Source organism: Microplitis mediator, chromosome 7, assembly GCF_029852145.1.
Source record: "Microplitis mediator isolate UGA2020A chromosome 7, iyMicMedi2.1, whole genome shotgun sequence".
Classification (NCBI taxonomy): Eukaryota; Metazoa; Arthropoda; class Insecta; order Hymenoptera; family Braconidae; genus Microplitis; species Microplitis mediator.
In genome coordinates, this window is record NC_079975.1 from 17,158,349 (window position 1) to 17,183,962 (window position 25,614).

A 25,614-nucleotide genomic window follows, 5' to 3' on the forward strand; every position below is an offset into this window, starting at 1 on the left:
GAGTTCTATTTAGAAAAAACTTCTTTACTGGTTAAAAATCCAGTTAATTTATTTCTAACAACTGTTAAACCTTATAAGAATGCTTCAAAAGATACTATTAGTAGATGGATTCGAGCTTTCTTACAAGATTGTATTGGTAACAATTTTTCTTCACATAGCTTAAGACATGCTTCTACTTCTTCTGCCCTTAAAAAAGGGGTAGATTTAAAAATTATTAAAAATTTAGCTGGTTGGTCGGAAAATTCAAAGACTTTTGAAAGATTTTATAATCGACCAATCATCGCTGATAAAAATGTATTTGCAAATTCAATTTTGAATTAAATGTTCATGTTAATTTTAAAAAATAATGATAATAATAAATAAATAATTAAATTCTAATAATTCTACAATTTTTTTATTACTTTTAGATAAAATCTATTTCGATATTAACCATATTGTTGATAATGTTCATTGTTGCTCTGAACATCTACAGAGTGATCCTGAGAACGAAGCTTGAGTTATAATTGTAGTATTGAGCGAGCCTGCCGAAGGCAGGCGAAGCTCAATATTAATTATAACGATAGCTTCGTTCGAAGAGATCGCTCCCTCCCATCATTATATATTATTTTCATTCCCACCCTGTGATCTCTTCACTTTACAGATCTCAGCTGAACTAAATGACTAATAAACAAGGCAGTTGCTAAGATGATGATTTGCTTTTGTTTACACTAAAATATGTGATATATATAGCGTACATGAACGGTACTACAGAGTGATCTCTTCGAACGAAGCTATCGTTATAATTAATATTGAGCTTCGCCTGCCTTCGGCAGGCTCGCTCAATACTACAATAATGATATGTGAGCATTGAGTTTTCTGGTTGCGGTGATTTTATCACGGGTATTTTGGTTTATGAGTATTTTGTCGCGGGTAATTTGTCTTCGGGTCAAATATATTACATATTTCAATGAAAGAATAGATAGCATAATTTAAACATTATTTTGGTAGTTTACATCATTTTTTTCCAACCTAAATATAAATCATATATAACTATATTGTATCAAACATAAAATGAATCCGCTACTGTTATTGTAATGAAAGTATTCGGCTTTATTATAGATAATGTTAATCGATTGAGTGAAAAACAATTGATAATTGAGAATTAGATCAATTAATCACGGCATTTTTGTAAAGAAACATTTTCAATGTGCCCTTACAATATTTAGTTTTCAGAACAACTGTAAGTCTATAATTCAATGTATTACCGTTTAGGTGCATATTCTGGACAGACGAAAACTTTGGATTTGCCATTTAGCTCTTTGATTCTTTCAACACAATACTGCGATGACAGTAAAGATATTCCATCCACTATTAAGCTGCCATCAGATTTCAAGATTGATACGTCAGCATCTCCAACAATTGTGTAGTTATTAGAGTAAAGACAAGATGGAAAACCAGTTGTTACATCAATGGTCTCAGATGTATTAGGCAGTAAAGGAGTTGCATTTTCTATATCTTTCTGATTCACACAGGAATTCCTGAAAATAAGTGGAATAACTTCATTAAAAATCATTTAAATCAATTTCAATATATTGTAACGGGTTTTTTTACCACTGGGGATCTACCGGAGTAAAGTCCGAATACACTTACAAATGGCAACCTTGTTCAATTATTGTTAAGTTGGGCGCCAAGTGATTTAATAATCACCAAATAACAATTATCAAAAACAAATCGGCTCAGGGTGGCGGATCGGGAAAGGTCAGGCACTTAAGCTTACGATAAAATAATTGATCAGAATTAAGACAAAATAATTAGTCGTATATGTAAAAAAACAAAATAAATTGGTCGGTATCACAAAAATTATCGGTTACAAACAAAATTCAAATTACCGGTTTCGGCTTGACTCGATATAAACTAAATTGTTTGCAGAAGTCGTACTTGATCGAAACACAAAGTCAGTTCGTTACTCAAAAAAAAAAAAAAAACAGTCGGTTGACGAAATAAAATAAACTTATATTTCATTTTTACACGTAAAACGTACACGGACACATGTACAACGCACATATTAACGGAATACTTGACGAGTGACGTCAGAGTATTCTTACATGGTTAGGCTACAAAACTGCCGTTGCGAATGAGACACAGATAATCCGTAATTCTCAGAAAATGTTGAAGGAAATAAAATACAAAATAATATTTTATTTCGGTAACGCGCTCAAATTTCACTATCATACAATTATTACACGTAATTAATTAATTAATTTTGATTATTACGCGAAACGTATTTCACTTATTTATCAAAACAAACTTGGTCGTACATTTTGTTCAAGTTGCGCGCCGATGCTTCGGCTTGTTCAAAAAAGGCGGTTATGTCGGTCGAAATTATTTCTCGCGATTAATTGTTCGTTGATCAAAACTCGGATCGTTCTCGAAAGTCGTAAATCAAATTGTTCAAACGTTGGAATCAAAATTGTTCTTTTGGTCGGAGTCGAATTGTTCAAAAATATAGAAACACGGCCGTTCAGTGCATCTATCCCGGATCTCTCGTCTCAATCCATCCGTTGGATCTATTGCTCGGTCGAAATCGAAATTTTCGATTCTAGATGTCACCAGAATTTGCTCATCGGGTAAATATTTATTATATTTAAATAATTTCAAACCAAAGGTCGATGTCGAATTATTCATGATGTTACGAAATAAATATGAAATTTATACCATAACCAAAGTTTTAATAAGAGAAATAATACAAAAACGGTTGACCCTACGGGCTATTTCCAAAACTTTCAGCTGTTCTCGAGCTCTGTGAGCTTGCAAAAAGCTGTGTCTTGCCTTGATCTACGGAAATTCAGAAAATCAAAAATAATAAGAAAAATTAAGATTATTCTTATTTTTTGAATTTTTATTAGCGATATCTTTTGAACTAATCAACCGATTCTGATGCCCAATCTGACATTCAACAACTTTTTGATAACCTCTAACACAGAAAAAAAATCTGGAATCCAGTTGACCCTGCGGGCCAGCCACGAAACTTCCCACTGTTTTCTTGCTCAAGGGGCTCGAAAAAATTATTTCTAATATATGTTCCAGCTCTTTAAGCTCGAAAATACCATTGATTACTTTTATGTTTTCAAGCTCTTCGAGCTAGGGAAGGGCAAAAAATATCGATATATCAAAATATCCATATTTTTTTAGAAAATGATCGATAAATATCGTCGATATTTTTAATCGAATTATCGAAATTCGATATTTATTTTTGAATATCAAATTCGATATTTTTTAAACGCCTTATTATATTTTTTATTATTTATATATTTTACTTATGGTTGTAATATCGTATATAATTATACGCAGAGTATCCCTCTGTAGATGGTGAACAAAACCAAAAAAAAAATCTCTATAGATGGCTCTTTGGTGTCTGTGACAGTGTCAGAGACAGTTGTATGTGTATGTGTAACTTGTTGTATATAGTTTAATGGCGGGAAGTGGCATTTAGCAGCGTGGTTCGTTATATGGTTGTGCTTAATATTATTTATTTTTAACAATATCAGCAGTGTGGAAGTTTTTTTCAAAAAAAGGAAATAATCTACCTGCGTCTTGCAACTTGTGCGGCAAAACGTACAAAACGTGCGGAAACACTACCAATTTGGCTGCATACTTGAAAACAAAGCATCATAATGCTTATATGCAATTTGTAAAAATGCAGAGTTCATCAAAAACAGCAAAAGCTGACAATGGAATTACAAATACTCCAACAAGAGACGGATGATGATCCTGGTATTGAGGTATGTCTCATAGATTTCATGTTAAAATTAAAATAACCAGACGCGTGATTCAAAATAGATAGGTTACGAATTTTTATTTTATTTGTTACTTTTTTTTTTAATCTATTTCCTTCTTTTCTTTTTTAATCTATTTCCTTCTTTTCTTTTTTAATCTATTTCCTTCTTTTCTTTTTTTAAATCTATTTCCTTCTTTTCTTATTAGAATACTTTGTCGAGCAATAACGATTCTCAGCAACGATAAGAAGTCACGGAGGATAGTTCAATTTGTGCTGATCGAGAGCCAGTTATGCAATCAAGAACCAAAAAAACCGAAGCAATCCACCCTTACCAATTGCTTAGAGAGAAGTTCAAGTTTTGAAGATTAGTTAGTGCCATAATTTTATAAAAATATTACTTTTTGAATGTGTAACTATGATTCCCTTTTTTATTCTACTATTTCATTATATATAACGTTTAGTGATATTTCCTAATGAATTGGAGAATATTTAATATATTTATACTATTGAATTATTTTCTCTTTTTTCAATAAGTAAATATTGGTTGTTTCACTTATATATTTTAGAAGGTGGACAAAAATACAATGAAATTACTCAGGCACTAGTTTACATGATTTGTAAAGATAGTATGCCACTATCATGTGTGGGAAAAAATGGCCTTCAAAAATTTGTTCGCACGGTTAATCCTCTCTAGAAACTCCCATCTAGAAAAAAGGTATTTCAGCACATCTATCGAAAATTTTAATTGATATTATAATTTGATAACTGCTATTTTCTCAATTTTAGGTGACTCGCTTAATAAAAAACAGATATAATACTACAAAAGAGGTTCTGATGAAAGCTTTAGATGAGGCAAATTATTTAAGTTTCACAAGTGACATACTTAGAACTACTAATTCAACCAGAAGCTTTTTAGTATTAACAGTTCACCTTATTGACCCCAAAATAGGGAAGAGTTCACCTACCATTCAGAGTATAAAATTGTGTGCGCAGAAATTATCCCAGGTATACTTAATGGATTTCTTAAATTATAAGATCAAACCTGTCACTTCTCAATCACTTCGACTGGTAATTATATTTAATACAAAGTATAATTATACATCTTTTTCAGAGTCATATAGCCGAGTACATCAAAGAAACTTGGGATAAAATATGTGAAGAGTTTGTGATGGACAAAAGTAAAATCGTCTCTATCACCACTGATGGTGGCGCAAACATGGTCGCAGCAGTGCGATTAATTGTTCGAAATGATCGTAGGGTTCCCCGTATGGCTCATTGCCTAAATTTAATTGTTGATGGGGTACTAAAAGAAACTTATGAGTTTTCAGCACTCTGTGACCATGTTAAAATTATAGTAACATTTTTCAAACAATTGGTAAGTGCCTCGGACCAACTAAGAACTGAACAACAAGCATCGGAAAAAAAAGAAGGTGAAGTCTTGACACTAATTCAAGTAGTTAGCACTAGATGGAATTCGTGCTTAGATATGTTGGGACGATTTGTTAAACTGTCTGCTCTTGTAGCAAATATTTTCGCCACAAAAAGTCAAACTAATAAAAAAACACCTGATATTGTTGCAACTTCGCAGCTTAATGTATTACGAGACCTTATTGCCCTTCTTGGTCCGTTTAAAGAAGCGACTGAAGAGATAAGTGGGGCAAATTATGTGACGTTAAGCCTAGCAATTTCTGTTTCAAATTTGCTCCGTCAAGTAACGGATCAAACGAATCCATCGACCACTCTGGGAGAGACTGTTAAAAAGGCTTTACTAAAAAAAATCGACGAAGAACTCATTCTCTTTCATAACAATACTTTTCTCTCAGCAGCTACAATATTAGACCCGCGGTTCAAACGTCTCCATTTATGTCTCCAATTACCGTGTCACATGCTATAAGAAAAATAAGCAATGATATTCGCTTAGAGCACAGGCGTAGAGGACAGCGTTCTTCAGATTTAAGGCCAATTCAAGCAGCACCAGAACCTAGTGAATCATCAATTTGGTGTAGACATGAAAAACTTATATCCCTCAGCACAAATAGAGCAGAAGTTCCAAGTTCTAGTAGTGTTCCTAATGAACTTAAACAGTATCTGGACCAACCACTAATAGAAAGAAAATCAGACCCCATAGAATTCTGGGTGAATTGGCGACATTTTACGCCGGTCCTCTCTGAAATTGCGTTAAGGTATTTAATCTGCCAAGCTTCCTCAGTATCATCTGAAAGACTTGCTTCGGCTGTAAACTTAGTTGTACCAGATAATAGAAGCAGACTAACCGGAGAGCATATCAAAGAAAGAGTGCTTCTGATGTCTATATCAGATAACTATTGGTTTGACTAAAAAACAATTGTTAAAATTTTAAATTTTCATGTTTATTGCAATAATAATAGTTGAATATGTATTTTATTAATAAGCAAAACTAACAAAAGTACCAAATGTCTTTTCACATTTGAATATTTTAACAACTTTTCGGTAATCACGCTCCTGAGAGTAAAAGTATCGATATATCGAAATATCGATATTTTTTATTCTGCATTTATCGATATTGTCTAAAAATATCGATACGATATATATTGATATATTTTTTCCCATCCCTACTTCGAGCTCGAAAAAAGTGACATTTCGTAATAACTTCCGAAAAATTGAAAGTAATCAACAATGATTGTTTTTTCAAGTTTTGGTCACGATTATGCTTGATAAATTCAATATTTTTGAACAGAAATATCTAGAAATAGAAATGATTGATAGGAAGAGTTACGTGAACTTTCAACCAAACCAGCAAGTTGACATATGAAACATCCGAAAAAAAAGTTAGGAACAGTGATTTCTCGAAAATTTAATTGATGATATTATTTAAACTAACAAACCGATTTCAATAAATTCAAAAAATCATCAGGCCTGATCATGCGTTAATCTCATGCATGATCATGTCTGAGTATTTGCCAGCCATAAGCATGCGTGATCGTGCTCGGTCAGGCATGATTATGCTCTCTCATGCATGATCACGCATGATCATGGCTGGCAAATATTCAGGCATGATCATGCTTGAGCAAGCATAATCATGTTTGACCAAGCATGATCAGTCCTGATCAAGCACAATGCCTAGAATTATTTTAAAAAACATGAAAATAATGATAATTCAATTTTAAATTAACTTATTTTGTTAGTATTGATGTATAGTTAATGGTTACTGGCTGAGAAGTGTTATTGAAATTTAACCCGTGACGGGTCTTGAACCAACGACCGTCGTGTTATAAGGCACGTCAGCTGTCCACTAAGGCTGACCTGTCTCGTTCAGTTTACGACGATTCTTAACATTTTTTAAAAACTTGGGTTGTAAAAAATAGAATATCATCTGAATTCAATCTTGATTTAATTATTACATATTTTTTTAATAGTGAATGAAAATAATTCTAGTTATAAATTACAAGCAAATTTAACAATTAAATTAATCTTAATTATTCATTGAAAAAAAAAAAATCTGCAATTGTATTGACTATCATTATCAATTTCGCAAGAATTTATTAATTCAATTCTTCAATTAATAAAAAAAAAATTTGTAATTAAATCTATTTTTTGGAAAAAAAGAATAATTTTAATTATTAGTAGAATTAAAAATTATAAATTGAATTTATTGTAATCATCGATAAAAAAAAACAAAGTAACTTTAACTACTAACTTCAAAATAAAAATAAATGTTCAATTATTAAAATTTTTTCATCAGAAATATTTGATTATTCCTGATTAAAAACGTCGATTAAATCTGATTCAAGCTCGATCGGATTTCGATTGTATTTTTTTGCATGATCAGACATGATTTTGCATGAATCATGCTTAATCGTGCATGATTTATACATGGCCATGCTTAGTCTTGTCTAAGCCTTAAAGCTTATAAAACAATAAAAACTAACAGTTTCACAGTATAGATAACTTTGGCTGATAATGATTTAATTATTTATGGATCAACACAATTTTTCGTAGAGTTAGAGAAAATAATCTGTTTTGTTTTAGAAGAATTAGTTATTGAACATACAAAATTTTTCTGTAATGTTGAACATCAGGTGAATATAACTCATATAATACCTATTCGTGAAAGTAGAAAACTATTATTTCTAACAATAAATCAAATTAAAACAATGCGCCATGTATTGCGTGTAGGAAATTTTATACGTAATAGTTTTAAATTATTAAAAAATAAATTTTAAGCAACAAAATTTTTTAATTATAATTATTATTATACATTCCGAATTATACAGTCTCATCCATGATCATACATGATTGAATATCACTTTGTATGAATCAGACATAGTCGTGTATGCTCATGCAAAGTCATACTCAGTCATGCAATCTCATGCATGATGATTAATTTTCCGTTATATATAATCATGCATAATTGGGCATGATTTTACATGGTCATGTATGACGTTGCATAATTCGTGCAGTTTCATGAATGATCATTCATGACTGAGCTTGGTCATGTATGACGTTTCACAAATCATGTGTGACTATTCCTTCCTTGTCATGCACGATTGAACATGATTTTACATGGTCATGCATAACGTTGCATAACTCGTGCAATATCATGAATGATCATTCATGACTGAGCTTGGTCATACATGACGTTGCATGAATCTTGTGTAATTATTATTTCCTCGCCATGCATGACCATGCGCAATTGAACATGGATTTGCATAGGCATGCATGATGCATAATTCGTGCAGTTTCATTAATGATATTTCATGACTGAGCTTGGTCATGCATGATATTGCATGAATCATGCATGACTATTCTTGCCTTGTCATGCATGGTCATGCATGATTGAACATGTCTTTGCATGATCGTGCAAAATCATGCACGATCATACCTGAATCATGTATAAATCATGCATGATTCATGCATGATCAGGCCTGATGATTTTTCCCGGGTTGTTATTTTTTCAATTTTTCGTGGCCGATATCTTTCCAACTAATCAACAGTTTTTGAGGTTTGAAGCGGCATTGGAATTGGTTTTTCAAACTCTAACGCTAAAAAGTATTTCGAATCAATCAGTTTTGCAATTTCGAAGCTTTTAAAAACAAACTCTCTTGAAATGATTTTTACAACGAAATCTCTTGAATCATTAATCCGAGCTCGATGGTTCAGGCAGTATTCGACGCAGCTTATGAAGCTTGAGAGCTAATTAGATTTTGAAATAGGTCAATTTAATATTTACGGAAAACGTAAAAAGACGATTTTTTTCCATTCTTTTGTCAACGATATCTCTCGAATCGATCGACCGATTGAGATGTTCTTGGTGACAATCGAAAGGTTTTATCAAGTTTCGAAATATCCAAATAAAAAATAAAAAAAAACCTGGGCAACGGTTGATCCAGCGGGCCAGCCTCAAAACTTCTCAAGCCTAGCAATGAAAAGTCGGCAGAAACCATTGAAATATGCGTAGGAATTTGTAGCTAAATAGTTGCTAAAATCACGACTTTGTAGCTCTATTTAGTTCCACAAAAAGCAAATTACTGTTATCTTTACATCAAGCTAGCAGTAAAATGACAGGACTGCCCAGGAGAAAATGGACTAATTGTAACTAATGGAGTCTAAATTTGTCGCTAATTTATTGCTGAAAAACAGTACAGAAAAAGATTTATTAAGCCCTAGAGTCAGCTGGACATTGTTAATAATTGTAACTACCAACCAGTGTCCCTGCTATCGTGATATACAGTTTTTATTGACACATTGATTTCATAGAATTTGTTGCTGGTCGCAGATGTCATCAGTGAAGCCCCCAGAGAGCCAACAACAAAATAAAAACTAAAAATCAGCCCGACCTGGTGACCGGTAACTAACGACTAGTGTCCATGCTATCGTAACGCACAGTTTTTATTGATAAAACTCTGTCATAGATTTTTAAATTAAGAATGGTAAATCGGTTTCGGAAAGAAATTCTAATCGAATTTTTAGGCTTTATATGTGTTGCTAAGTTCTGAAAATTTTAAAAGTTTAAAACTTCTATCGCAATTAGTATTTGAGCAAAAAAAAATTGAATTAGGGCTCATAAGTGCTTGAACAAGAAAATTATCGCTTTATAACAAAACTGAATCTTTCAAAGAGAAAATTTTATTTTTTTTTTATTTTTAACTTTGTGGTACTACATTGACGAATTTAGAAATATTTAATATTTTCTAGAAATTTGAAAAGCTTCTAAACAAAATATTTCGTAATTTTACTAAGTTGTATTACTAGAAAAAAACAACATACAAAAATAAATTATTTTCCAATGATCTTACATCACATAACTATTATTTATTTATTTTTTTTTTTTTCAAAAGTCCTTTTCAGCTGATAGAGAAAAGAAAAAAATTTTCACAATCTTTAGTTTTTATTTTCTTTGTTGGAAATCCACTAAGAGTGAGGTCTAGAACTCGCAGGTTTTTATTATCTTAATAGTATCAATGAATCATGAATGAATAATAAATTATGATTTTTTTCGCTTTGTTTCGAGTATTAGCAATGGTAAGATGGCCTATAGAAGCTTTATAAAAAAACGCCGACTCTTGAAGGGATGTTTTTTTAATAATTTTACATAAGCATTTAGGAAATGAGCATTGTCCATTCTTATGTAGCATGATGGAAGATTGAAATCATAACAAGCATTTGCATATTTATTTATGGTAGCATAATTTCTAAAGGCCCTGACAGCAGCTGTTAAAATGGCTCTGCTTCCATTTATTACACTTCTTTCGGAAATGGAGCTCCTGATCGGACCCATTCCATTAGCCAAAAATTGAGTGAATTTGCATTCTGACTCTCACTAATCATTTAGATAACAGGAAACCCTTATTCATTCCTATAACTCCATGGTGAAGATATATAGATTTTAATTTAATTTCATTGTAATTTTTTATTTTCTTAATTATTTAACCAGTTGCATCAATACATAAACAGCTGTGTCCTTTCAAAACATAATCTCTATAAATATTTAATTAGTGTCGGCTCCGATAATACACATAAAAAGGATCGAGCCCTATGTGTCTGATCAAAAACGCAGCATTAGTATGTTTTAATATCTGATGCGCTTTAATTGGATCTGCATATAAGAAATTTTTTTTCGAGATTGGTATCTGACCTCCCGTAAGACTGGTGATGATGGCGAATTCGGAGGCTCATAATCACCATGTTCCATTTCTTTGTTGTCCTTTTTTGCACGATATGTGTGTGTAGTTATATTGCCCATATCTTTGACAGTGGCTTCTCTTCTTGGTCCTTTTAGCCATCTTTTACCACACTTTCCGGATCCTTTCGTAATTATACATGTAATTTCAACAAATTAGTCTTTTGGTTTATTACTAATAAGACCATCCAATTTACTACCACACCTACAGTGGCCTGTTGAAGATATAAAACGATTAATATATATATTTTTTTGATAATTACATTATTTTTGATTTTGAAAAAAAAAAATTTTTAAATCCAGAATGAATTAAAATCATCGGCCGATTTTAATATAAAATACTCCGTCTGAGATTACTTTATAAGCAAGTAAGTAAAATGACTACAAAAACATTTTTTTTTTAATTAAAATTTTAATAATAATTCGATTCCATGAGCGTAGCTAAATTAATGTCAATAGATAAATAAAATGAATTTCTAAAAAATTATATTTTCAATGTTATTCATTAATGTTTCGGATAAATATTTGTACCATCTTTTTTTGAACGAAAGATTACCCCTAATATCCTCACTATCGATTTTTTCTTAATTACAGAATTTCGAAATTTTTTAATTGGTATTCCTAAAACTTGAAAATAAAAAGATTCAAATTTTTTTCTATTAAAAAATTTGAAAATATTGATATATCCATTGGTGAAATAATAATTTTTCAAAAATACCTTAACTATATTAGTGTTATGAATCTAGTTACTGTTTACGTTACCCAGTGAACACATGACCTTATTTTGACGTCATATGTAGGTCATAGCAATGCCACGGCATCTGATGTAAATTTGATGTCAATCTGACGTTCTACATGATTTTAATATGATGTAAAGCTTGTGACATCATATTGATGTAAGCATGACTCTTGTATGACGTCATAGTTATGACTTATGTATTACGTACGTTTGACATAAAACCTACATCACATTGTTACGTAGTAATAAAGTCATTATCGTATATCATAATGACGTAATTTTAAAATCATACATTTTTGTCAGTAGCAAAGTCACGGTTATACGTAATATGGATGTCACTCTTAAGGGGTTAGGGGTAGTCAGAATTTTCAAAAAATCGATTTTTTTTTTTTTGCATTTTCTTAAAGTATAATATTTTAAAAATATTGTGTGAAAATTTGAAGTGAATCCGACAAATTCTTTTCGAGTTATTTAACAATGACCAAAGGACGCTCGGGTGCTACGTGGCATTCGAGTGCAGGTAGCTAGAAACAGCTGCAAGCAACCGACCTTTCGGGTTTCATTGTCATGAATATCTCCCCATTTTAATGTATTTATAATTATATATATATATATATATATATATATATATATATATATATATATATATATATATATTCACAATTTGTAGGTAGTACAAGAACTGAAAAATAATTTTTGGTTGCCAGTATACCTGTAGTCGTTGCACTGATCAGTCGATAGTTTTGTGATAAATTATTTCTCAAGTGAATTAAATTATTAACCATGGGACGTGATTCTAGAAAGGTTTCAAGAGAACTTCGGAGTTCTGAAAAAATTAATAAGTCGCGTTCAGTCAAAAGAAAGAATGTTTTTAATCCGAAAACAGCCGAACGTGATGAAAGTATTCAGAGTACATCTTCTAAAAAATTAAAACAAAACACTGAAGATGATGTACCTGAAGACAGCAGTACTGAATTTCGAATAATAAATTTTATTCAGGTATTCACTGCAATTTCTGCTCTTATAAAATGTAAAAAATGTGATGGAAATGTAGTGTTTCAAACAGCAAGTACACGTGGGCTGGGATTCAAAATTGTAGTTGCATGTAATAACTGTGGAAATGAATATATTCCTTCCTGTTCTTTCGTTGGGCATTCTTATGAAATAAACAGACGTTTCATTTTTGTAATGAGAATACTAGGAATAGGATACGAAGGATTGTGCAAGTTTTGCGGCCTGATGGACATGCCGTCTTTTTTAGATAAATCTACGCATACAATTTTACTGAAACAGATTTTGAATTGTAGTAAAGCCGTCGCAGAAACCTTCATGACGAAAGCTGTGAATGAAGAAAAGCAAGCAATGCCAACAACTGAAAATGAAGATATAAATCATCTAACTGTATCGGGAGATGGAACCTGGCAAAAACGGGGATATACATCGTCATTTGGAGTTTCTTCTATAATTGGCTATTTTACTGGAAAGATTCTTGACATAAACATTAAAAGTGCATATTGTAAGCTATGTGAGTATTGGAAAAAAAAAACAAATACTGTTGAGTTCGAGGAATGGTATCAATCGCATGAAGATGTGTGTTCTGCTAATCATCAAGGGTCTTCTGGGAAAATGGAGGTGGATGCGATGGTCGAAATGTTTTCGTATTCTGAAACTAAATATGGAGTTAAGTATGCCAACTATATTGGTGATGGTGACTCCAAGACCTATTCAGGAATTATAAAATCAGATCCTTACGAAAATACAACTGTAAATAAAAAGGAATGTATAGGGCATGTCCAAAAGCGGATGGGGAGTCGATTACGTACGCTGAAGAGTAAACAAAAAGGTCTTGGTGGTCGAGGTAAGCTCACAGGAAAATTAATAGACAAACTAACTGTGTACTATGGTTTAGCAATACGCCGGCATTGTGATTCTATTGAAAATATGAAATCTGCTATAATGGCAACCTTTTATCACTACGGCTCGAGTGATGAAAAACCGAATCATGATATGTGTCCAAAAGGCGAAGAATCTTGGTGCTCTTACCAGCGCGCTGAAGCAAGAGGAGAGCTTGATACCTTTTCTCACGATTATTCTCCTTTACCTTCTGATGTTTTAAAAGCTATCAAGCCTATATACGAAGATCTTAGTAATGAAAATTTACTTTCAAGATGTGTAGGTGGATTCAATCAGAATAATAATGAAAGCTTTAACCAACTAGTATGGAAAATATGTCCAAAAACGGTAAATACTAGTTTTACTATCGTACAAATAGCTGCATACGTTGCTATGTGTATATTTAATGAGGGTATAAATTCATTATTAGTCTTGATGAATACACTAGGACTTAATTGTGGGCCTAATTCTCATCGGTATGCAGAAAGAATGGATGCTGCACGTATCAAAGTAGCAGATAAGCGCGCTAATGATAACACCCGAGAAGGTCGATTGCAACGTAGGCACCAGCAAATCGATATTTTGGAAGCTGCTATGTCGGCTGAAGAGCTATTATATGGTCCAGGAATAGATGACTCAGTGTAAGTTATTAAATAATTCTTATAATTCGACATAAATCCATAGCAAAACTTTAAATGCGTTTTTCTCAAAACTATGTTTTCTGAACTGGTGATCACTGTAACTTAAAAACTGCTCGGTAGATTTCAATAAAATTTATTGTACTTTTGAAATACATTAAAAACTCGTGCCTGATCGAAGGATTTTTTTTTTTTTCAAAAATTTCGATTTTTTTTTAACAATAAACTGTCGGTTTTTTTCTCGAAAATTTGAAAAAAATTTCCTGAGGCCGCCATTTTGTTAATTTCGAAAAAAAAAAAAAAAGCTTCGATCAGGCACAAGATTATCTATTAATAAAACTAATTTTTCTTGTCCGATTGATTTTAGATGAATCTCCAAGGACTTATGATGATCACCGCAAAGGACTTCGGGAGGAACGGGCTCTACAAAAACAGCGATAACTTTTTGAATTATTAATTTTTTTTTTTGAAATTTTCGTGAAGTCAAATCGAAACGTGTTCTAATAAAGCTATGTTTTTATTTTTGTCAAATAAAGTAATTAACTACAAAAAAAAAATTATTGAAAATCATCATTTTTTCATACCCCTGAGTACCCCTAACCCCTTAAATCATATCTTTACATCAGTGACAGGTCAGTATTTTACGCAATGCTGATGTAATTTCCGAGTCATAGTTTTTTATCATCTACTTATTGAAATAAAACAATCATAGAATGAATTTTCAAATATGTGTCAATGTGTAAAAATAACAACTAAACGTCGAACATTTTCGGGGTCAAAGTAATCGATACACTCGACAATAGATTATTCAGACGTTTTAGATTAAAACATTAGCGTGAGCATAAAAAAATTAACTTTATTTTTTTAAATGATATATATCGAAAATATCATTTAGGATGACAAAGAAAATGTAACGACAGTTTGAACTCTTTTGATATTATGATTCTAAAGTTTAAGTATCACAATTTTTCAATCGATTAAATTTCATACGATTTTGTGGAATTATTTAATGTTTCGCAAAATTTTATATAAGATTTTTTAAATTTCACATCACAACAAAAAATTAAAAAATTTGATGAAACTTAATGAAATTTTATACAATTATCATCGAGGCCCACAAATATTGTTTCTATAAAATTTCATATAAGTTCATGGAGTATTTTTAAATTTTGTAAAAATCCATCACGAAAACTTATGAACTCTGTCTTTTCCGGCATTTCACTCTAAATACATCAATTAAGCACGAGATTTGAACTCTCGTGATGTGGACCAGTGAGCAACGTTCAGGACTACCAGCCAAGAGGAGCCGTGTTCGAACCCAGGAGATGCCCAGGATTTTTTCATCATTTAACGTTATTTAATCTTGTTTCAGAATTCACAATGCGTTCGCGCGGTAATAATCAAATAAAAAATTCGGTATTTCATTTTTTTTTTTTTTTTTTTTTTCAAAATATATTTTCCGAATTGATAATTTTGACATCACCTATATGTCATATTGACGTCATAAAATGTCACACAGACATCACATTTACGTCATGTATACGTCATTAGTTTTACATCATAATCTTACGTAAAAAAGTGGGAAATAATGAGTCACACCTGACTCATTCGTGACTTATATCTTACGTAAATGATGACTTAGCGTAACGTCACTCTGACGTCAAATTTATGTCAATGTGTTTACTGGGTATATTGTCTAGAACCCAGAAGAATTGACTGAAATATTCTATACGTTACGAATTAATGATAGACTCAACCGTGTTTTCAAAAGTTATCAACTAATAAATTAACGTTATTATTGTTCATACTATTAAGATCTCAGTAACAAATTTTTTAACTAAACAACCTGTTGTCTTGAAAATTATATGCATGAATCATTGAAAAATCAAATGGTCTCAACTATTTATCTTTTTTTATCAATGAAAAGTAAAAGTTTATCGCATTTATAAATTAACGACCCAGAAATAAAATTCTACTTTTCCAAATTCAAAGCTTTTGTAGGAAACAAACCTGAAAATGTACCAGAACATTCGTCGGTTGAAATGTAATGGTTTTTGAAACTTAATCTACAAGTAATTTTCGTTGATTCTACCAGCTTATCGTTAATTTTATCCTCCCAAATCCCAGGTTTCAAAGCTTTGTAAGAAGTAACTTTCTTTCTTCTTTTTCCACTGGTACATTGGCGATATCTAGTAATAATTAAATCGTTAAATTCTTCTTCCGTGATATATATTACGTTCGACCTTTTAATGTTTTCGTGAAAACTCAAGTAACTTGCATTACTAGAATCTGTTGATTTTTCCTTGATTGTACGTCTCGTGGAACCCAATGATGCGTTCAGATTAATATTTTGACGTTTAAACAATTTTTGTTTTATGTCATAAGGAATATCTGTAACGTAGCTGTACAAGAAACACGGCTTTATCAAGTTATTGAGCTTTGTTGCTATTGTTTCCCAAACTGAATTATTTTTATCGACAATTTGTCCTTCATTTTCAAGATTTTATCCAAATGGTCCATAATAGCATCATCAATCTGTTATGATTAGACAGATGGAGGCCTTCTACATGGCATCATGAGGGGCAATCTAGAATGATTAAAAAAATGGTAAACTCAATGATAGATTAAAACATAAAACAAAAAAACAAATAGAGATTTAATCGGGGAGATATCAGTGCATAAGTACCGAAAATCCTTCGACCTCAATTTCTTTCCACGGTTTTGTTTTATATGTTTTACTGGTGATATAAATGTATGTTGTCATAGAGCAACTTAGTGTCACATTGTTTAAGTTGAAACTTAAACAAGCGCAAAAAAATATTTTTTTCAACTCTAGCGAATTTGTTTATACCAAAAATTTAAGTTTCTTTTAGGTTCGTTTCTGGTATAGTAGAAATTGATAAATATTTCGGTATGTGTTAAGATTATACCCAATTCATACCCAGATTATACTCAAATCGTCTCATGTTTTGGGTATGTTTTTGAATTTTTCATACCCTGATTAGAAAATACGATTCGTGAGGATCAAAACTGTTTTAATCGTTTTGAATCCTCACGAATCCTCAATTGATGATTAAAGAGGATTAAAAACGATTAAACTTTTAATCGTTTTCAATCTTTATGCAGGACCAGAAATTGCTGTATATTATTTTACGATTAAAGACGATTCACGAGGAGAAAAAATTTTTAATCCTCGTGAATCGTTTTTATTCGTAAAACAATTTTGCAACTTCTCGTTCTGAATGAAGATTAAAAACGGTTCATGAGGATTAGAACTTTTTAATCATCATTAATCGTTTTTAATCGTAAAATAATTGATCGTTATTTGAGAATTAGAGACGATTAAATGTGAAAAACCATGAGGATTATGACGATTAAAAACGATTAACGAGGATTAAATTTTTAATCGTTCGTAATCCTCACGAATCGTATTTTTTAATCAAGGTACTTAAATAATACTGCAAAAATTTCTATTTCAAGGACGATTTATACTCAAATTATACCGAAATCAGAGAGGCTGAGGACAATATCTTTCCATATAAGTTTTTACATGGGAAATAGGAAAAATGTTTCTGTGAAGTTTGAAGTAAATAAATTTATTGAATTCATAGAAAATTATAAAAATACTATTTCAATTGAGCGATTAGTGTTATAATGCTTTTTAGTAGTAAATAGTTCAAAAATTATTTTCATAATAATTCAATTATTGATTTACTTATTTACTTCTTCTGTGTTTTTTTTTCACCATAATAAAAAAAAATTTCAGTGTCAAACGAAATATTTCTGTTTATATTTGATAGACATACAATTGTCATTAATTTATTATTTATTTGATTCTATTCCTGGGAAAAAATGATCAGACCTGACCATGCCCAGGTAGAAAATTGTCTTAGTCGGACAAGTTTGAAACTTCAAAATAGCTTTATTTTAGCTTAACATCTAAGTCTTGTTTTGTAAGCTTTATTCTAGGTTGTTATTAGAATGAATTCTATGACATGACTTTAGAGTGTAACTAACCTGCAAATATACCTTGCTGTTAACTCTTTTTCCACGCGTGTGATAAGAATTGTTCTAAGCTTAGATCCTAAACTTAAAACTACCTCATCTGCTAACATTACTCCAAGCGTACATTGAAAACTGAAGTTTGAGGTTAATTAGGAGTTTGTGTTATTGTTTATAAGTGATAAATAAGTTCAATTTTATTTGCAACATATATAAAGAAAAATATTTACTAAGAAAGTAAGTTTTGATTTTGATTTTTTGAATTTATTGAATCACAAGTTTTTAATGCTCATAACAAAAAAATTGGAATTTTTTAGAACGTCCTGACTCTCTTAAGTTAAATCAGTAAAAATGTTACTGATTTTTTCAGTAGTTACAAAATTTACTGAAAGATCAGTAGCTTTGAATAAATTTACTGACTAATCAGTGAATTTAGCTTCACGGCAGTAAAGAGTGCCATCTACTTGGAAGCTTGTTTGTTAGACAGAGGTTGATTGCAAGTTATAATCAAAGTTTATTATTTATATTGCAATATTATTAGGGTAACTTTAAAATATTTTAACAAACAAAAGTTAATTTATAATTTATATACTAATAAAACTTATATATTTTTCTCTATTCAATGTGACTAGAATAATTTTGAAATGTATTTGTAGTTAATTTACATCTAAGGTAATGCATAACCTCAAATCGTCTTATTAATTATTTTATGTTTTTAAATAAATATTATTATTATTTTCAGATAAATGTTTATAACTATTTTCAATGGAAAATTACTACAATTTAACAGACAATTACTTGATTAGATTGAAATGGAAGACTTATTAAATGAATTTTACTTTCAGTATGTGATTCAGTAAGTGAATCAATAATATTTTACTGATTTGCAATGATATACTTCCCAGTGAACACATGACCTTATTTTGACGTCATACGTAGGTCATAGAAATGTCACGGCATCTGATGTAAATTTGATGTCAATCTGACGTTCTGCATGACTTTAATATGATGTAAAGCTTGTGACATCATATTGATGTACACATGACTCTTGTATGACGTCAGAGTTATGACTTATGTATTACGTACGTTTGACATAAAATCTACATCACATTATTACGTAGTAATAAAGTCATTATCGTATATCATAATGATGTAATTTTAAAATCATACATTTATGTCAGTAGCAAAGTCACGGTTATACCTAATATGGATGTCACTCTTAAATCATATCTTTACATCAGTGACAAGTCATTATTTTACGCAATGCTGATGTAATTTCCGAGTCTTAGTTTTTGTCATCTATTTATTAAAATAAAACAATCATAGAATAAATTTTCAAAAATTTGTAAATGTGTAAAAATAACAACTAAACGTCGTAGATTTTTGGGTCCAAAGTAATCGATAAACTCGATAATAGATTATTCAGACGTTTTAGATTGAAACATTAGCATCATAAAAAAATTAATTTTATTTTTTTAAATGATATATCGAAATCATCATTTAGGATGACAAAGAAAATGTAACGACAGTTTAAACTCTTTTGATATTAAGATTATAAAGTTTAGTATCGCAATTTTTCAATCGATTAAATTTCATTCGATTTTGTGCAATTGTTTAATATTTCGCAAAATTTTATATAAGATTTTTCAAATTTCACATCACAACAAAAAATTAAAAAATTGGATGAAACTTAATGAAATTTTAAACAATTATCATCGAGGCCGAAAAATATTGTTTCTATAAATATTCATATAAGTTCATAAAGTTTTTTTAAATTTTGTAAAAATCTTTCACGAAAACTTATGAACATTGTCTTTTCCGGCATTTCACTCTAAATACATCAATTAAGCACAAGCTTTGAACTCTCGTGATGTGGACCGGTGAGCAACGTTCAAGACTACCAGCCAAGAGGAACCGTGTTCGAACCCAGCAGACGCCCAGGATTTTTATATTATTTAACGTTATCTAATCTTGTTTCTGAATTCACAATACATTAGGGCGGTAATAATCAGATCAAAATTTCGGTATTTCATTTTTTTTTTTTTTTTTTTCAAAAATATTTTTTCTGAATTGATAATTTTGACATCACCCATATGTCATATTGACGTCATAGAATGTCACACAGACATCACATTGACGTCATGTATACGTCATTAGTTTTACATCATAATCTTACGTAAAAAAGTGGGAAATAATGAGTCACACCTGACTCATTCGTGACTTATATCTTACGTAAATGATGACTTAGCGTAAAGTCACACTGACGTCAAATTTACGTAAATGTGTTTACTGGGTTGGGACTATTTACATTAGTAAGTATTCACTAATTCAGATTTAGAGAGCACATTACAAGCATAAAACTCATTACGTTATAAATTATATTGTTAAAACGATGAATGACAACCATAAAAGAATATTTACTGTTTTATATTTCTAAAATATATATAACACTATACATTTAATGCCCAATATCTGATGTTTGTGTACAAAAAAAAAAATCATGAAAAATTTTTCTCTGTAAACATGTTTTCAAACTTAAATTACCAAATCTATTCTAGCTAAGAATAAGATATATTTTTAACCTTATAGTAAGCTAAATTGTCACTGTTTATGCAAGCTAAAACTGCAAGCTTTATGTTAGCGATCCAAAGCGTTACCAACTGACCTTGTGTTAACCTTAGTTTGTTAGCTAATTTTAGGCTAAAACTGAAAAAATTAGCTTAATACAAGCTAATTCCATTGATTACTTTCTACCTGGGTGCCTGTTCATGTATGATCAGGCCTGAAATTAGATCTGATCATGCCTGTTCATGTATGATTAGGCCTGAAATTAGACATGATCAGGCCTGATCATACCTGTCCATGCCTGTTCATTAGGGTGTTTCAGAAAAAACAAATTTTTTTTTGGTATTCAAAAATTGAAAGTATACCTGAAAATAAAAATTTTGGTGCCGGTCCGAGCTCTTAATAATAATATTAAGGTTTGCCTCAATCTATTTTTCTATTTTCCATTTAAATAACATGGGAAAAAAATTTTTTTTTTTTTTAGAATTTTCTAGCTTACAGACCACTCAACAGATTTTTATGCGCAATGAAACTTTATGTAGAAAATTGAACACTCTACAAAAAAAGTCTCTTATCATTTTTTGATAAATCCCACTGTTCAAAAGTTATTTAAGTTTTAAGTCAAATTTATAGTAAATTTTGAGATCTTTTCACTTTCTGGCGAAACTATTAGTCTTATTACAAAATGTCATAGAAACTTTTTTGTAGGTAATTTTATTCCTTACAAATTATTACAAATAAAATTTTTCGAAATTCCGCATTGTTTTCAATTTATTTTCATTTCAATGTCAAGCTCTTAAAATTAATCAGAAATCTATTTTTTTAAGAGCTTGACATTGAAATCGAAATAATTTAAAAACAACGCAGAATTTCGAAAAACTTTATTCGTGATAATTTGTAAGGAATAAAATTATCTACAAAAAAGGTCCTGTGATATTTTTTGATAAGACTGATAGTTTCGCCGGAAAAGTAAAAAAATCTCAAAATTTACTATAAATTTGACTTGAAGCTTAAATAACTTTTGAACAGTGGGATTCATCAAAAAATGACAAGAGACTTTTTTTGTAGAGCGTTCAATTTCCTACGAAAACATTTGTTGTGCATAAAAATCCGTTGATTGGTTTATAAGCTGGAAAATTCTAAAAAAAAAAAAAATTTTCTTTCCCGTGTTATTTAAATGGAAAATAGAAAAATGGATTGAGGCAAACCTTAACATCATTATTAAGAGCTCGGAAAGGTACCAAAATTTTTATTTTTAGTTATACTTTCAATTTTTGGATACCATTAAAAAAAAAAAAATTGTTTTTTTTTTTTTGAAACACCCTACTGTTCATGCCTGGTCATGTCTGAAGCGTTAAATACGCTCATGCCTGATCATACCTGTCCATGCCTGGTCATGTCTGTTCATGCCTGTTCATGTCTGAAGCGTTAAATACGCTCAGGCCTGATCATACCTGTCCATGCTTGTTCATGCCTGGTCATATATGTTCATGTCTGCTCATAGATCTAAAATTTTGTTGACCAAGAATCTATCACGTATAAGATTTTTATTACTTGAAGTTCATACGAAACTTACTTTTCAACTAAATCTCTTAGGTCAGTGGGTAGCAAGTTACACTTTCGAGCGCAAGGTCCACGGTTCAAATCCTGCACACGCCCGAATTTTTTATTTTTTTAATTTTTATAGCAATAATTATATACATGTATAATTGAATATAGTTATACATAATTATATATAATTATATAGGGCCATTTTTAATATATAATTTTTTTACCCGGATGGGCATGAACAGACATGAACCTGCCTGATCAGGCCTGGTCAGGCATGGCCATTTTTCATGTCTGATCAGGCCTGAAAACTCATGCCTGTTCATGTCTGATCAGGTCTGATCATTTTTTCCCGGGTTGCAATAACAGTACAAATAGTTAACACAAATATAATGCATAAAAAAAAATCTGTCTATCGGTTGACTCTGCGGGCCAGCCCTAAAACTTCCCGCTGTTTTCAAGCTCCTTGAGCTCGAAAGCATTGTTGTGAATACATTTCCGAGCTCTTCGGGCTCGAAAATACGTTTGTATTCCATTGTTTTCGAATAAACCGTTTTTTACCATTTCTTTGTCCCACGATATCTCGCGAACGAATTACCCGATTTTGATGGTTGAGGCGGCAATCGACGTGTTTCTTTAAGTTCTAAAGCTGATCAGATTTTAGAATTGATCAGATGAATCACTTCAAAAATAATCGAAAAAACCGTTTTTTACCATTTCTTTCTCCAACAATATCTCTCGAACAAATCAACCGATTGAGATGGTTGAGGTTGCATTCAACGCGGCTCAGAAAGTTCTAAAGCTGATTAGATTTTGAAGTTGATCGGTCAACTCGTTTCTGAGAAATCAATAAAAAACTAAAAAAAAAAAAAATTTGTTTTTTTCGTAATTCACAAATATTTTCGAGTCTACTTTACCAAGTGATCTGAAATATTTAGAAAAGTTGAGGGCCAACAAGCTCTTTCGATTGCCACCTCAACTATCCAATTCGGTTTATTAGTTAAAAAGTTACAAAAAGTTTACACACACACACACACACGCACACGCACACACACACACACACACACACACACACACACACACACACACACACACACACACACACACACACACACACACACACACACACACATACATACATACATACATACATACACTCGGACATCATTCTGAAAATAGTCAGAATAGCTTCCTAGGACCTCAAAACGTCGACATCTGATGAAAACTCGATTTTCGAAAATCGGGGTGAAAACAATAACTTCCCGAATTTTAGAAAATCATCGATTTTCTTAGTGGGAAGTTAAAAAAACAAACCATAAATAAAAATAAAATTGTTTGTTTCATCAAGACCTGCGACAGCGCCATGAGAACTTCACGAGACTTTCAAATGATAAGTCACAAGTTCGAAACCTCAGTCAATTATCGCTTTTTTTTTTATTATTTTTTAAAAAAACATATAAATAAATTATTCAACTAATATAATTAAATACATTAAATATATCTATAACTAAGAAATTTTTTTTTAATCTCAGTATAACTTCGGTATAAATTGTTCAAAAACATACCTAAATTATTATTATGGATGAGTATAATTTGAGTATACTTTTAGAATTCTACTGAAAACATACCGAAATCATACTCAAATACCAGGTATATTTTAGATATTTTTTCGGTGCAACCGAATTCGCCAGGGAAATGGAATTTTTTTTTTTTTTTGTATTTTTTGATGAATTACAAAAAAAAGTGCTATGATTTGTAACTATGAATTTCAATGTTTTCAGAAATATCAATTTTAGAAGGTTCGAAAAATCACCAATAAAGATACTTTTGATCTATTGAAAAATATAAAAATTTCGATAAGATACGAAAAACATTTTTATTTTTTACACTTGTCGTACAATAGTTAGTCAACTCTTCCAGCAAAAGAAAAAATTTTGTATGTTTAGTTATACTAATTTTTTTATGACACACGCTTGCTAGTTTTATCACCCATCTTAAAGTATCTGTCTGTCTCTCAGACTTATGCGCTGTACCGTTCCCTTTGCGCCACGCGAATATTGATTTGGTATATATCTCTAAAACTATTAAATTTGTGACAATTTAAAAAGAACATAATTTTGTTAATAAAAAGAATTACTTGAAATTTACTCTCCATTAGTTTTTGTATAAAATCAATGTTGCCAAAGTGATTGATAATCAAAGCCGAACATATCAATAAAATAATTATTCATTCTTGTTAGAAATTTAGGTATAGTAATCGTTAGTGAAAAACAGATCAATTTATTAACTAAATGAAAACTTATATCTTTTTATTAAAAATACGTGCTCAAGGATATGTCTTCACTCGTAAGAGATAGAAGCTTAGACTAACTTATTCTTTTAATATTGTTTAACACTGAGGTCGAACAACCTCTCCTCTTTTTCTATAACAAACATGTCTAAGTTAAAAATATATGTATACATGTATATGTGAGTGCAATATGAAGAAAAACATATTGCCTTGCATTTACTTGGAACATGGGCCTCAATCTCTCGTCGACCCAAGTACCTAAGGTCATAAAATTTGATCTATACTAATTTTTTTTTTCTCAAGTAAACATACAAATTTTGAACTCAACGTAAATAATATATATATATATATATATATATATATATATATATATATATATATATATATATATATATACTGAAAGAAGGATTTCTTAGAATTTAAAAAGATTTCTTAGTATTTAAGAAATAATTTCTTAAATAGTAAGAAATATTTGTTATATACAAAAAAATGATGTCTTAAATACTAAGAAATCTTATTAAACGCTAAGAAATCCTTCTATCAGTGTACTATGACTTAAATGTAGCGTTTTTCTAAATAATGTTTCGAACAGAATGATAGTATATAAAAAGAGATATTAAATAAAATATATATTAGAATAAAGATTTAAGTTTGTACAGAGAATACAATAATTTCTCTTAATTATATTGCTTTCATAATAAAAAAAATACTTCTGTATTATTAATATTTGAACATTATGCAGGATTGCAAAATAATTTATGATTTATGTTAATCCATCTGTTAAGTTATTTCAGGAAAGTTTTTTGAAGCAGTATGAGTTCTTTTTGTTCTTAGTGTAGTAATGAAAAAATTAATTTTATTTTAATGTTTGGCTTCGATTATTGATAAGTTAATATCTATAATAATTTTAGCAATATAAATTGTGAAAAAAAAATCGATGAAGTAAATTTTAAGTAATTATTTTGTTAATAGAATTGCGTTGTTTAAAAATTTTCGTAAAATTAATGATACACAAAAGTCTTT

At 30.5% G+C, this 25,614-nt stretch overlaps 3 protein-coding genes across 7 annotated transcripts in view; 2 read left to right on the forward strand and 1 right to left on the reverse strand.

The window, feature by feature from the left end:
- Positions 1 to 14,848, forward strand: part of LOC130670865 (uncharacterized) — a 36,316-nt gene extending 21,468 nt beyond the window's left edge. For 2 of the 5 annotated variants that reach the window (XM_057474463.1, XM_057474462.1), the window contains 2 exons: positions 12,963 to 14,189; positions 14,554 to 14,848. In XM_057474463.1, coding sequence (XP_057330446.1) covers positions 12,985 to 14,189; positions 14,554 to 14,557 — 1,209 coding nt within the window. In that variant the 5' untranslated portion in view covers positions 12,963 to 12,984 and the 3' untranslated portion in view covers positions 14,558 to 14,848. Of the gene's footprint in view, positions 1 to 11,467; positions 12,245 to 12,325; positions 14,190 to 14,553 lie in introns of those variants that run through there. The other 3 variants (XR_008990439.1, XR_008990438.1, XM_057474460.1) reach the window with 3 other exon arrangements.
- Positions 1 to 25,614, reverse strand: part of LOC130670866 (probable G-protein coupled receptor Mth-like 1) — a 97,299-nt gene that overhangs the window by 65,152 nt on the left and 6,533 nt on the right. Inside the window, exon 2 of the mRNA XM_057474464.1 lies at positions 1,245 to 1,517. Coding sequence (XP_057330447.1) covers positions 1,245 to 1,517 — 273 coding nt within the window. The remainder of the gene's footprint in view (positions 1 to 1,244; positions 1,518 to 25,614) is intronic.
- Positions 3,897 to 11,474, forward strand: LOC130670867 (uncharacterized). Its single transcript, XM_057474465.1, has 4 exons — positions 3,897 to 4,166; positions 4,324 to 4,472; positions 4,544 to 4,762; positions 4,869 to 11,474. Exons 3-4 carry the CDS (start codon positions 4,592 to 4,594, stop codon positions 5,649 to 5,651), a joined length of 954 nt encoding a protein of 317 aa, XP_057330448.1. The 5' UTR covers positions 3,897 to 4,166; positions 4,324 to 4,472; positions 4,544 to 4,591; the 3' UTR covers positions 5,652 to 11,474.